At 51.1% G+C, this 15,391-nt stretch overlaps 1 protein-coding gene across 1 annotated transcript; it reads left to right on the top strand.

Moving 5' to 3' along the window:
• Positions 1 to 8,465: 8,465 nt before the first annotated feature.
• Positions 8,466 to 14,134, top strand: KCNK16 (potassium two pore domain channel subfamily K member 16; the record flags this gene model as incomplete). The annotated part of the gene is made up of 5 exons (XM_081296338.1): positions 8,466 to 8,678; positions 11,551 to 11,665; positions 12,577 to 12,743; positions 13,490 to 13,655; positions 13,893 to 14,134. 5 exons carry the CDS (start codon positions 8,466 to 8,468, stop codon positions 14,114 to 14,116), a joined length of 885 nt encoding a protein of 294 aa, XP_081152464.1. The 3' UTR covers positions 14,117 to 14,134.
• Positions 14,135 to 15,391: the final 1,257 nt, after the last annotated feature.

Here is a 15,391-nt window from a genome sequence, read left to right as displayed (position 1 = left end):
AGCTAGCACCATAGGTTATTGAGAGATGGTCCACAATGAGCGCAGTGTTTTGCCCACAGTGAACCTGGCACCACTTCCTGCCCAGGACCTGAGGGAGGGAGGGAACCCAGGACAGAGGCTTCAGTCCCACCCCTACCCCAACCTGTCACAGGCACCTTCTGACCACAGCCTCACCCTGTGTCCCATGCAGGCAGAGCCCCCCCCCCTTTCCCTTCATCTCTTCCCCTAGGACAATCATCACTACCAGACTGAGGCCAGACCCACCTCGGATACTAGGAGCTAAAGAGATTGCTCTGTCCCACCCGGGGGTCCTCAGGCATCAGCAGATGGACATTCTAGATGCCCATGAGAGGACTCTGCACATATTGTGCTTCTCCAGAGCAGTCGAAGAGGGTTTGATGGTCACCGGCCTTTCAGGAACAGTGCCTTGGAGAAAGCCAGGAACTGGCGAGTCTGTGGTACAGGGTGCTGTTGGCCCCGTCTCTCCAAAAACACAAGGAGAAACCATGACAGCCACATGCCAGCAAGGAGCACTGGGGGCACTGCGAGGTGGGGCCTGTCCAGGACAACTTCAGAGGATCCACACAGCCTCAGGAGTTCAGAGTCAGAAGGACTCCCGAGAAGATGGGCTTGGGTCACATCACCTCCCATCAGGGCCACACCTAAGTCACAGGATCGAAAAGCCGCAGATACTGTGGCTTTCCTCAGCACTTATTACAGCATCAGGATGTTCTGTGTGTGTGTGTGCATGTGCGTGTGTGTGCATGCATGTGTGTGTGTGTGTCTCTGTGTGTGTTACTAGGGATTGAACCTGGGGGTGCTCTACCACTGAGCTACATGAACAGCCCTTTTTATTTTTTGAGACTCACTAAATTGCTAAGACTGGTCTTGAACTTGCAGTCCTCTTGCCTCAGCCTCCTGAGTCTGGCATCACAGGTGTGCACCCACCACCAGGCCTGGCTGGGACGTTTAGAGCACGAGAGCTATACTTAACAGTTGGGTTCATTTGGACAAAATCATACATGCATGGAATTTGATTGACTCCATTTCAGTCCCTGTTCCTCCCCCTTTCCTTCTCCTCCTTCCTCCCCCTTCACTCTACTGATCTTCCTTTGGCTTGTTTATTTATTTGTTTTTGATTGGTGCTTTCTGCCCCACAGAGTAAAATTCCCTGTGGCATGTTTATATATGTACATAACATGATTTTGTTCAATCCATTCTGCATCTCCTCTCCTTTCCCATCCCCCTCCTCCCAAACTCCTTCTTCTACTCCACTGATCTTCCCTATTTATTTCTGTTATCCAATCTCCTTCTTTCCTTTATTCTGCTTCCACATAAAAGAGAAAACATTCAACCCTTGGTTTTCTGAATCTGGCTTATTACCCTTAGCATGATGTTCTCCCTCTCCATCCATTTACTGGCAAATGAAATTATTTCATTCTCCTTAATGGCTGAGCAAAACTCCATTGTGATTACACACCACATTTTCTTAATCCTTTCATCTATTGGTGGACATCTGGGCTGATTCCATAATTTTAGCTGGATATTCTTAGGATACAGTCTGCCTGCCCCTGCCTCACCTCTCCCTGTGAGTTGGTGGTGGTGTGTTTTGTTTTGGGGCTTGGAGTAGAGGGAACCTGTCATTCACCTACATGAAAATAATAACCCCCCCACATTTATTTTCTACCCGGCGTCTTTCACACACATCTCATGCTTTCTCCCTCCCTCCCCACCCCTCTCCCTCCCCTTATTACAGAACAGTCACTGCTTGTCCTGAACAGACCAGCCATGGTGTCCGCCCCTTCCAAGTAATGCCCATACAAGTGGCACCCTGTACCCTTGGCAAAAGGTGGCACTTGACCCTTTCTTGGCCCACCAGACACCAGCAAAGTGCCAACCATGAAAATGTTCTCACGGACACCGAGCCCCTCCACGTGGGAGGAAACATCAACAGAAAAAAGCAGAGGGCCATAATCCAATACCACCTGGAGGGCCTGGAGGTGAGCCCTGAGGCAGAGAAATGGCAGGCAGAGCCAAGACGGGGACAAGTGGGGAGAGTAGAAAGTCGGGCCAGGGTGGGAGCTAGGTTGCTCCAGGACCCAGGGTTCCTACGACAGAGGCTTCCAATTACTTGAGATAACTGGAGTGTGCTCCTGTCCTTCCAGCTCTAATAAGCCTTGAGCATATTTTTTTCTTTAAATTGTGTCTTTTAGTCAGCTTTTCTGCTGCTGTGACCAAAAGACCTGACAAGAACAATAAGAGGAGGAAAAGTTCAGCTCATAGATGCCAATTCCATTGCTCCAGGCCCAAAGCAAGAGAGAACATCATGGCAGCAGTGTGTGGTGGAGGGAAGTGGCGCAGGACGTCACACCAGGAAGCAGAGAGACAGACTCTCTCACCATGTACAGAATACAAGCCACGAGGGCACATCCCAGTGACCCACCCCCCCGAGCTCAGCCTCCCTGCCTACAGTCACCTCCCACTTCTCCATCAGGGGATTGATGCCCTGGTTAGGTTAAGGCTCTCACACCCCAATTATTCCACCTCTAAACTGTCTCACATTGTGTCACACATGAGCTTTGGGGGGACACCTCACATCTAAACCATAACATCATGTAACCATTGAGAGGTAACAGGATACCTAACAGTGACTCAAATGAATAGTTTGTTTCTAACAAAGAAAAAAAAAAAAATCCAGAGATTGGCGCATGCGGAATCAGTTGGGCATCTCGGGGCCTGGGGCTGTGGCTCAGTGGTAGACCACTTGCCTAGCATGTGTGAGGCCCTGGTTTCCTTCATCAGCACCACACACACAAAATAAACAAAAAATAAAGTTATAAAATACAAAAATCAAAAAAGAAAAAGAAAGGAAGAAAAATCTGAGCCTCTCAGCCACCCCTGGACCTTTTTGGCTCATGAGTACAAGGCGGCCCAGTGGCTCCAGTGGTCTGTGCAGACTGGACAGAGAGGGAGAAGGGTGTGGTCAGCTGCAGCTCCACCCTCTGCAGGCAGAACAAATTTGCCTCCACAGCACACTGCCTACTGTGGCCAGAGCTGGTCACGTGGCAACCCCCCAGCTGCAAGGAAGTTTGGAAAGTGGGGCGGGGGACACTGGCAACCCTCAGACCTCCCTTTCAGGCTTCAATTTTTCTTCCAATGGCCCAGCTACACCTGGGGCTCCCCTTGGAACTGACAGGGACATTTACCTACCAGAGTCCCCCAAGAACCAGGCTAAGGCTGGGCCTGTGCTGCCTGGCCCAGCTCTCTCCCTGCCCCGCTCTGCTGCTCACCCCTGTGAGTCCTCGCTCACTCCACTACCTATGCACATGCCCCCCTTCAGGAGCTGCTCCTGGGGAACCCAGCCTAAGAGGATCATGATGGCCTACACCAATTGCCAATTGAGCCTTATGGGGAGGGTGGGGGCATCCAATGCTGGGATCTGACAGCCAGGAAGATGGAAAAGGACATTTGGTGGACGACTCACCATGCCTGCCTCTGCAGCTCACTAAAAGAAACAGAAAATAGAAGCAGAGAAATCAGAAACTCAGCACACTGTTAGTGGGAGGGTCAAATGGCACAGCCACTTTGGATAACCGTCTGGAAGTGCTTCAAAAAATCCAACAGAGCGGCACACACACAGAGGAGAGAGACAATGCTGCAGCCCCACCCCCAACCCATCTACCAACACGTGGCTCCCCCAGCCCACATCCATCTTGGGACACTGCAGTCACCTCCATAGCCCCCCACACATATGGTCACCTCCACCTTGGGACAACGGACAGGGCCTAGAGGCAGCAGCCCCCCGCAGCACTGCACACCACAGTGCTGCATCTCCAAACAGGCTGCCCAGTACCACCACACAGCCTGCCCTCTCAGCCCCATCTCTGAAAGCAGTCACCATCTTGGGTCACCTCCACTGCCACCACCATCATCTTAAGTTGGGGCAGTTTCCATCTTAGGACACTGGATAGGCCCCAGAAGCCACATCAAGGTACCTACAAGTTTGATGCTGCCACCGCCACCAACTAGAGACATGGCTGCTTCCATTTAGACACAACAGCCAGGATCTGGAAGACCATCACCAAGGGCCCCACAGGCTTGGTGACACCAGAGGTGTCCCTGCTAGCCAACTTGTCTTGATCCCTTTTTCACTCTTCCTATGATCTAATACCTCTATATTCTCACCTCCTACCTCCTAAACACCACATCCCACGCACACCCCTTTCTAATATCCACCATTAGAAACTGTAGACCCTTTGATGAAGCTACTGTTTATATTGTAGATATCAACCAACATATCATTTCTGTTCATTGCAGCAAAACTGTAGTTGTCTAAATAGGAGCTATTTGGTTTAAGGCTGCTATTGCATTAGGTGCTGTTAATTGATTTTCCCCTTAAAGGAGAGGTATTGGAACCCTGAAGGGACACTATAAATAAGTTTATAGGGTAGAAACTTTAACACCTTCGATCCTCACGGCAAGAGAAGAAGACACACGAGCAACATGAAAAAACAAGGGAGGAAAATGTCTCAAACAAACCAAGATGCTACAATAATAGAATCCATTGCAGAAGAGATGTCAGAGAAGGAGCTCAGAATGCACATAATTAAAATGATCTGTGAAGTAAAGAACGATGTAAGAGAGCAAATATAGGCCAAAAAATGATCACTCCAACAAAGAGATAAGAGATGAAATACAGGCAACAAAAGATTACTTCAACAAAGGGATATTTTGGGGGGGGAGGGGCATGGGGACCTGAAATCTTTGAAGCAAAGAAAACAATAAACCAAATTAATAATTCAATAGAAAGTACCACCAACAGACTTGATAACTTGGAAGACAAAACCTCATGCAATGAAGACAAAATATATAATCTTGAAAATAAAGTGACCACACAGTGAAGATGGTGAGAAACCATGAGCAGAATCTCCAAAAATTATGGGACAACATGAAAAGACCAAATTTAAGATTTATCGAGATAGAGGAAGGCACAGAGATACAAACCAAAGGAATGCACAATCTTTTTTTAATATGTTTTTAATTGTGGAGAGACACAATATTTTTATTTTTATGTGGTGCTCAGGATCAAACCCAGTACCTCACACATGCTAGGCAAACACTGTAACACTGAGCCACAACCCCCACCCCAATGCACAATCTTTTAAATGAAATAATATCAGAAAATTTCCCAAACCTGAGGAATGAATAGGAAAATCAAATATAAGAGATTACAGGACACCAAATGTACAAAATTACAACAGATCCACATCAAGGCACATTATAATGAAAATGCCTAGCATACAGAATAAGGAGAGAATTTTAAAAGCCACAAGAGAAAAGTTTCAGATTACATATGGGGGGAAACCAATTCAGATCTCCCCAGATTTCTCAACCCAGACCCTCAAACCTAGAAGGTCCTGGAATAACATATACCAAGCTCTGAAAGAAAATGGATGCCAACCACAAATCTTGTATCCAGCAAAATTAAGCTTCAGATTTGGTGACAAAATAAAAACCTTCCATGATAAACAAAAGTAAAAAAAAAAATTACAACAAGAAAGCCTACCTACATAACATTCTTGGCAAAATATTCCTTGAAGAGGAAATGAAAAACAACAATGAAAATCTGCAAAGGAGGAATTACACTAAATGAAAAGCCAATCAAAGGAGAAACCAAGTCAAGTTAAAAACCAAAAATAAACCATATTTCAATAATAATCCTGAATGTTAATGGCCTAAACTCACCAATCAAAAGACACAGACTGGCAGATTGGATTAAACAAAAAAAAGACCCAACAATATGCTGTCTCTGAGAGACTCACTTCATAGGCAAAGACATCCTCAAACTGAAGGAGAAAGGATGAGAAAAACACCTCTCACGTGGATCATGGATCACGTACACAAGCAGGGGTTTCTATCCTCATATCAGATAAAGTGGACTTAAAGCCAAAGTTAATCAGAAGAGATGAAGAAGGCCATTTAATACTGCTTAAGGGAATTATTCATCAACAAGACATAACAACCATTAATATTTATGCCCCAAACAATGGAGCATCTACATACATCAGACAAACCCTGCTCAATCTCAAGAATCAAATAAACCACAACACAATACTGGGTAATATGCCTCTGTCTCCACTGGATAGATCCTCCAAACAAAACTTAAATAAAGAAGATACAGAAATAAAAATTACAATTGATAATTTAGACTTAACAGACATATATAGAATATTTCATCCATCAATGACTGAATATACTTTCTTCTTACTAGCCCACAGATCCTTCTCTAATATAAAACATGTTATGTAAGCTATCACATATGTTGGCATACAATTGTAGACTACTATTTGATACTACTTTCACATAGTTTTAGCATCTGAAGGTTATTTTGATAGCTCTCTTTCCATTGATATTAATTTTTGTGTTTCTCCTTTTTTCTTAATTAGACTCATTTGATTTATTAAATTATAGCTGTATTATTTCTTCTCTATGTCAAATATTTCTGTTCCTATTCTTATTTTTTCCTTCCTACTACATAATTTGAAAATAATTTGAATGCTATTCTAGCTTTTTTCTGCTACAACTACTTTAAGTTACAAATGTTCATCTGAGACACTTTCATCCCAGAGATCCTGATATTTTAAGCTTTTATTATCACTTAGTTCAAAGCACTTTTTATTTACTTTTCTTGTGCTTTCTTCCTTGACCACTGGGATATTTTTAAGTGCATCATTTAATTTTGAAGTAGTTGACAAGTGGGGGTGGGGCTCTGTATATCTTAAGGTGATTGATTTCTAATGTAATAAACCATGCAGGAAACACAGTCTGTATGATTTCAAATTTTAGAAAAGTAATGGAAATGCTTTTTATATTGATTGTATTGGTTATATACATGTCAAAACTGATCAAATTGGGGAGGGGCATGGGGGTAGGAATGATAGTAGAATGAATTGGATATTATTGTCCTCTGTGCATATATGATCACATGACCTGTATAACCCTACGTCATGTACAACCAGACAAATGAGAAGTATTGTCATTTATTTATGTATGATGTGTCAAATGCATTCTATTGTCATGTATAACTAATTAGAACAAATAAAAAAATATGAAAAAATTCAACTCAGAGTGACCATATACCCTTACTTCTAGACATATACCTGGGAGAAATAAAAACATGTATCCACATAAAAACACATATGCAAATGTTCACATCAGCATTACTTATAGTAGTAGAAAGTAAGAACCACACAAATATCCATCTAGAGGATATCCAATGGAGAAACAAAATATGGTATATCCATACTGTGAAATATTGTTCAGCTATGAAAAGGAAGGAAATATTGACACATACACAATGTGAATGAACCTTCAAAACATATACAGTGAAAGAAGCCAGATACAAAGTGCCCTGTAATATATGATTCCATTTATATGAAATGTCCAAAATAGAGAAACGCATAAAGACTGCAGATTAGTGGTTGCCAGAGGCCGGGGTGTCAGACATAGGCACTCAAGGGGTCATAGCTAAAGAGTGGGGGAGTTTCTCTTTGAGGTCATAAAACATTGGTTGTAGAGATGGTTGCACCACTCTGTGACTAAACTACAAACCACTGCGCTGTGTACTCTACATGGGTGAATGGTACAGTGTGTGAATGAGATCTCGATCCAGCTGTCACATACACAGGAGCAGAGAAGATAAAGCATGGACAGCAAGCAGCTCCATCCCACTCCTGCAGAGAGCTGCAGCTAGCGCCCCAGGTCCCACCAGCACCATGTCCTCTGCAGGTGGCCTGCTTAAGGGTCCCAAGCAAGACAAATTGTCAGCAAAGGTGATAAAGCCAAAGGATGGAGCCAGTACCGCCAGGTCATTGGCAGCCCCAACACTGCGACTGCTCTCCAGCGAGGCTGTCCTTTGCCTATTTACTTGATCCTGATTTGTCACCCAGTTCGCTCTTCCTGGGGCTCCCCCAATAGCAGGTCAATACTCCTAACCCCATTTTGGAGCCAAGGCAACCGAGTGGAAGGTCAGCCCACACACATTCTGGTGTCCCCCAGTTCCTAGCCTTGGGTGCTGGGGGCCTTCCTGAGGGATGAAGCTGCTGGGAGAGCCCACCGTGGCCTGGCCAGGGGGGGCACACCAATAGGGTCCAGCCCAGAAGCACCCATCCACGTGGAGGCGGAGGGCGAGCCTCGAGGACCCCAGGAGTCTCTCTGAGGGGTCCACCCCGTGGACGTGGACGTGCTGCTGTCCCTGGAGAGCGACAGGCGGGGGCTGCGGGCCTGTTTGCACTGAGCGCTCTGTTCAAACACGACTCCCGCCTGCAGACACCTGTGCCGGGGGAGGGCGGAGGGGCGGGAGCCCGCGCAGTCCCTGGTGCAGGTCCCCGGTGCTCACTCCTCGCCTGCTTCCCGCTTCTCTGACTGGAGCCAGCCCCCAGTCCTGGTGGGGTCCTGGCCACGCCATGCCCTGCGCTAGGCTGGCCAGCTGCTGGGGTGGCCGGGTGCTGCCCCTGCTGCTGGCCTACGTCTGCTACCTTCTGCTCGGTGCCACTGTCTTCCAGCTGCTGGAGAAGCAGGCGGAAGCTCAGTCCAGGGACCAGTTCCAGGTTGAGAAGCTGCGCTTCCTGGAGAACTACACCTGCTTGGACCAGAGGGCCCTGGAGCAGTTTGTGCAGGTGAGGGGGAAAGGGAGGAAGGAGACCGAGGGGTGGGCAGAACGGTCTCCTGTGGCAGGTCCAGGGCAGTCACCCAGGGGATCAAGTCCCATTTGGAAGCAGAGACTAATGCGAACATCAGAGGTCCGATCTGGTCCTGGATTGTGGTCCCAGGTCTGAAACAGGATCACTGTGTGACCTTGAGAGAGTCATTTAATGTCTCTGGATCCAAATGTCCTCACCTATAAGGTGACAAGAAGCAGCAGCTCTGTTCTGCAGACGTTTGACAGCAGGTTAAAAGCACTCTCTCAGCTGCCACCTGCTGCACAGATAGGAACTGAGTGCTAGTGTCATCAAATCTTCTTCTCCCTCATTTCCACACTTTCCCCACCCCCTCTGGGCTCAGTTTCCTGGGAGGAGACACAGATAACCATCAGGAGCGGCTGCCATGCTGACCTTCCCCAGGCTCCTTTCCTGGGAGCTGGGCCTGGCAGGGCAGTGGCCAGGGTGGCTGAGCTCTACCAGTGCTGTGCCCACGAGGGGCTCTCTCTGGTGCCGAGGGGGCCACCCCCTGCCTGGGGCCCCTTCTGCCACCCTCTCCCAGAAACGGTAACAGCAGGTGTGGTGGGTGAAAGCTTTGAGAGCAGGAGGTGCAGGGGGTGGCCACACCTACTGCAAAGAACAGATCAAGTGCAGCGTCATCAAATGATAACCGGCATTTATTGAGCATTTACAATGTGTCTAGAGTGGGAGGAGCAGGGCTTGGGACAATCAAAATCCACCACCCCCTGGGCTGGCCTCTTGTCATTGCTGCTGCTATCACTGTCTCAAGCTCATAGTGTGGTGACTGAGGCACAGAGAGATGGCACGTGCTGACCGAGGCTGCAGTTACTGGTAGACACAGAGCTCACATTCAGGCTCCAGAGAGGGGCCCTTGTCCTTCACCCACACATAAGTGCTGGGGGCAGGATACGGCCCAGAGCGGCAGTTCTCAAAGTGCGGTCCCTGGAGCAGCAGCAGCAGCAGCTCCTGGGAGTGTGTGAGAAATGCTGCCCAGACCTGCAGGAGCTCCGGGTGGGGCCGCAGGTGGTGTTAAGCAGTATCTGGTGGTGCTGAGGCCTCCCTCAGGACTGAGGACAGCTGGCCGACAAGAGGATTCACGGCCTGGGAGAACTTGGTGGAGCTGCGAGACACCCAGCTCTTCCAGGAGACCCACATCAGAGGACAGTAAGGTTCGGAGGTTCCCAATACCCAGGGCACAAGGCAGAGCCCTGGAGACCCAGAAACCTCCTCCTTTCTCAGCCCCAGGCCAGAGTGAGCCCAGGAGCTGGGCAGAGGGCCGGATGGGTGGCTGGGCTCTGACTACTCTGTAAATAAGGAGGATGGCCCTAGGTCTGACTGCAGCTGGACAGGGTACCACCGATTAGCCCCCAGGGCCTCCCCAGGGAAGACAGGACATGACAGTCCTGAGCCTCGGAAGAGACCCTTACCAGAGGAAGTTGAGCAGGGAAGGAGAATGCAGGGGTAAGATTCTGGGAGAACAGGAGTCACTGCTGAACTCTGCCACACGCCAGGGACAGAATTTACTGCAGTATTAAAAAGTGACTCCAGGTATGGGGTGCACACCTGTGATCCCAGCTACTCAGGAGGCTGAAGAGGAGGATCCGAAGTATGAGGTCAGCCTGGGCAACAGTGAGATCCGATCTCCAAATAAAAAGTTTTTTAAAAGGGCTGGGAATATAGCTTCATGGAAAGAGCACCTCTGGATTCCATCCAAGTACCATGAAAAGAAAGAAAAATATATATGTACGTCATAAGGAACAAGCCTGCCCTGATCCCAGAATTAGTGAATCTGCCTCTGTCTCCATTACCTGTGGATTCTTAGAGAAAAAAAAGCCACCCACCCACACTACTCAGTACCCTCAGGGAGGTCAGGGCCCCCCTCGGGGGGTGTGGAGGGCCCTGGGTTGCAGAGGGGACAACCCAGGACTAGAGCAAGTGCTGCCTACAGGGGTTCGGGTCTCTGGGGAGGGGCTGTGTCCAGGAACGTTTGGCCCTGGCCTCTCTGGGCATGTGGGAAAGAGAGGGAAGCCAAAGTCCACATCTTCAGTGGCCAGCTCCTGCCAAAATGAGAAGAAGCAGACCGCCTGCTGCTGAGGACGTCCACCCTGGCCCAGCCCACCAGGGACACCCCACCCTGGCCCAAGCATGCCCACCCAGCCAGTGGGAAGTGGTTCCCACAGGAACGAGAGGCCAGAGCTCCCATGCTCCTCCACAGTGGCCCCACCCTGACTGGGGGACTCTACCTGGCGTCAAGGCTGAGCTGCCCTGGGACGATTCACAGGGGCTGGAAGCAGCGGAGGAGGGCGCTCTCCCCATTCTCCAAGAGGACTGACCAGGGGTGGAGGAGCTTAGCTGGAGCTGGGTCTAGTTTGGGTTCTAGAAACCACACACACACACACACACACACACACACACAACATGTACACACGTGCGACATGCAGTACCTACGCAGACGACGCACCACACAGCACCTTCCTGCTGGCCTCTGGTGGAATCTCTGTGTTACCAGAGGGCCACCAGAGCAAAGCCACCAGCTCCCCTGAAAGCTCAGAGAGCAGAGGTCTATGTCCCACCCCGCCCCCAAGCCCTAGGGCTTTCTTGTGGTTCCCAGCAAATCCTTCCAGAAACACCCACCTGAACCCATCCTTAAGCACTTGGACTTGGGGTCCAGCGACTTTGGGCATCACAGCCACTCTGAGCCTACCTTCCCTTTTCTGTGAAATCGGAACAACGCCATCTAAGGACATCATTAAATGCAACAATGGGGAAGCACCCTGCGGAGAGCCTGGCGACCACAGGTGCACAGTGACCGCCCACGCTCTCCCCACAGGTCATCATGGAAGCCTGGGTGAAAGGCGTGAACCCCAAAGGCAACTCCACCAACCCCAGCAACTGGGACTTCGGCAGCAGTTTCTTCTTCGCAGGCACAGTGGTCACCACCATAGGTAAAGGGTTGTGGGGCAGCAGGGCTCCCCAGCCCAGGCCCCTGTCTCAGTCCGGGATCCCCAAAAGCAGATGCTGAGAAGAGGATGTGGTTACCCGGGAGACGATTCAGGAAGCCCAGGCAGGGAAGTGGGCAGGGAAGTGGAGAAAGAGGAAGTCAGAGGGTTGCTGGTTGGGGGTGGCTGGGCTCACCCGTAGGACCTGCTGAGAGGCTAGGGAGAGCTGTCCTCAGAACAGGCCTGCAGGGGGCTGGTCACCAGAAAGCCTCTCCTGGTGTGTTAACCTCCAGCATCCCATCCCAGCCCTGGACCCTGCACATGCCTGGGGCCAGAGAAGTCCCTCAGGCAGAGATGCAAGGACTTGAGCTGGGAGGTCATTTGCATACAGGAACTGGCCACCAAAGCGCAGTTGACATCCTGGGTGTCCCAAGAGAGCCAGTCACTGACAGCGTCTACCATACCACTCCACCAGAAACCCACATGGCCCCACCTCCAGGAAACCCCAGGCCCTCCTATCCCAGGTCTCCCCATCCATTCCATTAAGTCCACCCCCCTTGACTTTCCAAGGAAGGTGATGGGGGGGCACAAACTTGGATTGGATCCAGGCTTGGTCCTCCATCCAATAATGAAGGATAAATACAGCACAAGGCAGCACAAATCATTAGAAATGACACGAAACAGCACAGGATGCCATGTGCTGTCAGAGGAGGGTGACAGGAGGGCTTCGCAGAAGCAGTGTCATTGGAGATGGGCTGTCAAAGACAAACCGGACTTCTGTAAATAAAGGTCGTCCATTCCAGGGGGTGGGATGGACGAGGCTCATGGGAACAGGGGAGCTTCTGGCCCAGCAGTGACAGAAAGACCCGGGCGCCGTGCTAACTCTCCCATAGCTGCACCCTCCCTCTCTGTGGCAGGATATGGGAACCTGGCCCCCAGCACAGAGGCTGGCCAGGTCTTCTGTGTCTTCTACGCCCTGGTGGGCATCCCACTCAACGTGGTCTTCCTCAACCACCTGGGCACGGGGCTGCGCGCCCACCTGGCCACCCTGGAGAGGTGGGAGGACCAGCCCAGGCGCTCCCAGGTACAGTCCCCCCTCCCCTCCAGCCCCGCTGTGAAAGGTAAGTGGTGGACACTGAGAGAGGCCTTGGTGTGCAGGGCAGCAGGGACACACACCTGTGGGAGAGAAGGGGCAGCTGCAGGACCGGGCAGAGCGAAGAGCTGAATTCTGATTCCAGCTGGATAAAGGTGTGGCCTCTGGCAGCTCCACAGTGTGTGGGGGGTGCGGGAGGCACTGGAGTTGACCGCAGAGTGGCTGAAGGGGCTAGGCTTCGCATCTCCAGCAGCACGGGATGTGGCCTTCTCAGGAAGCGTGTGCCCACCAGCCAGGCTTCTCCGTGACACTGAAGTGAGCTGACAGCTGGCCAATAGTCCTTCTTTGATGGGGAACCTCTGTGGTCATCACAGAGCTCCACCAACTTTTCATGAGGTCAAAGGACACTCTAGGCCACCCGCATGTCTCCAGAGTGCACCCCTTGGAGAGCAAGAGTGCAGAGGGATCTGGGACAGTTTGGTGACAGTGCCATCCCGGATCAGAGTTCCTGGGAAGCCTGTTTGCATGTGGTCCTCATGCCTGAAGGAGTCTTCAGATTCCTCCTTGACCCACTCTCCCACCTCCTCTGCCCACCCAGCCTTCCCTGGCCTGGGCAAGATCACACACCCCCAGACACAGCCCCCTCCCAAGGTCTGCAGGGGACTAACTGTGGTCAGGCCTCCCCCCAACCCCATGCAACCCTGAAGTCTTCCAGGTGGCAGACTCCCTCTTCCCCGCTCCTGCAGGTCCTGGGCCTGGCTCTGTTCCTGATCCTGGGGACACTGGTGGTTCTCATCTTCCCGCCCATGGCCTTCAGCCGAGTGGAGGGCTGGAGCTTCGGCGAGGGCTTCTACTTTGCCTTCATCACCCTAAGCACCATCGGCTTTGGGGACTACGTTGTCGGTGAGAATGAGAGTCACAGATCTCAGGATGGGGGACCCGCTGGGATTCAGGAGATGGGGAGTTATCAGCTAAGGGTATTTCCAGTCCTCAGAAGTCCCTGGTCTGGGACCCATCACTGTTTCTCCAAGAACTTCATGCTGATCCTTGTTATGAGGAAGACAAGAGTGCATCCTACTTGGTGGGGAATCCCTGGGTGGAGCCTGTGCCCTCAGACACCTGCTGTCCCCTTCCCTGCAGGCACAGACCCTAGCAAGCATTACATCTCGGTGTACCGGAGCCTGGCAGCCGTCTGGATCCTCCTGGGCCTAGCGTGGCTGGCCCTGGTCCTCTCCCTGGGCCCCTTGCTTCTACACAGGTGCTCCCAGCTCTGGCTCAACAGCAGGAGCCTCAACCTCAAGGACCGGGCAGCCCCTGACCCTCAAGGGCTCCCCAGACCTCAGAAGATGCCCATCTCTGCATGAGGTCCCCTAGTGGCCCAGCAGTCCCTCCCAGCCTCCCAGCCCATGTCATCTGCCCTCTGGAGATCCTTCCCTCCTCTTCCTCTCCCAACCCCACACCTGTCCCAGCCAGGGTGGGCCCAGAGCTCTCCAGGGAGACAAGGAAACATAATGTCCACGAAAGTAACAGAGGTGACCTGAAAAACTCAAACACATTCACTGTGGCCAGATCTTCAATGACCTCCCCACATACCCCACCCCAGGGTCCTTAGACGGACAGGAAACAGAGGGTAACTTGACTTGGGCCTCACTGGATGGGTGCACAAGGTATATTTGCCAAGCCCCCACTATGTGCTAGGTCCTGAAGTACAACTGTGAACATTCTAGCCCTCACCTGTGCCTTTAGTCTGTCTAGCAGGATAGACAACTGGACAGGCAGCCCAACACAGTGTCCAAAATGTCCCGTGGGAGCAGACCCAGGGAGGGTGAGTCCATGAGAATGGCCGTCTTGGGTGGGGGAACACGCTGGAACCATCTTAGTGCAAACAGGAAGCTCGCAGCTGCCTCCCAAAGCTTGCCAGACCATTTGAAGAGGGTGTCCCACCATTTTGCTGGTCATGACCTCCCCTGACCTCCAGGGTACGCCCTTGACCTGATGACCCCTCTGGTCCCCTGTCTTCCTAAAAGCCTTTCCAAGAACCCTCTGAGAAGCTAGAGGGCCAGCGGGTCCCAGGAGCCTTCCAGGAAAGACGCTCCATGGAGACCTGACCTCCCGTGGGACCATGCGCTCCAGGCCTGGCCTTTCTCCTGCTGAATTGCAACATCCCCGCAGCCCAGAAGGAGACAGATTTGGGCCAGTCCATGCCAATGGCCAATCTCACCAAAGACCATAAACTCCAACCGGTACTTCTTCCATCACCCCAACAGCAAGCAGACCCCTAAGCGCAGGGTCTCATGAGACTACAGAGGCCAAGCTGTGGAGGAGAGGAAGCTCCTGACCAGAGACCCAGGGAAGGATCCGCAGCAGCAGAGGACCACAGCTTACACCCCGGGACCAGTGACATCCAAGAGAGGGTGGGAAACTGAAGACCCACCCATGGACTCTTTACCCTCCCTGGGCCCTTCCTGCTTTCTGGGTGGAGGAGGGACTTGGGGGGAAAGAAGTCAGGACCTGGTTAAGGTCTTCTTGCCTCCAAGCTCACAGCCCAGTGGCAGTCAGTTGGAGTCCCTCTTCTTTTAAGTACACAGGGTGGTTGGTAGGAAGACTCAGGGAGAAGCTGAGAAGCAGCGAGTGCTTGA

The sequence above is a fragment of the Spermophilus citellus genome (assembly GCF_964194105.1).
Source record: "Spermophilus citellus genome assembly, chromosome: 5".
In the NCBI taxonomy this organism is placed as follows: domain Eukaryota; kingdom Metazoa; phylum Chordata; class Mammalia; order Rodentia; family Sciuridae; genus Spermophilus; species Spermophilus citellus.
The sequence above is the reverse complement of the archived record's forward strand: the minus strand, read 5'-3'. Positions and strand labels throughout refer to the sequence as shown.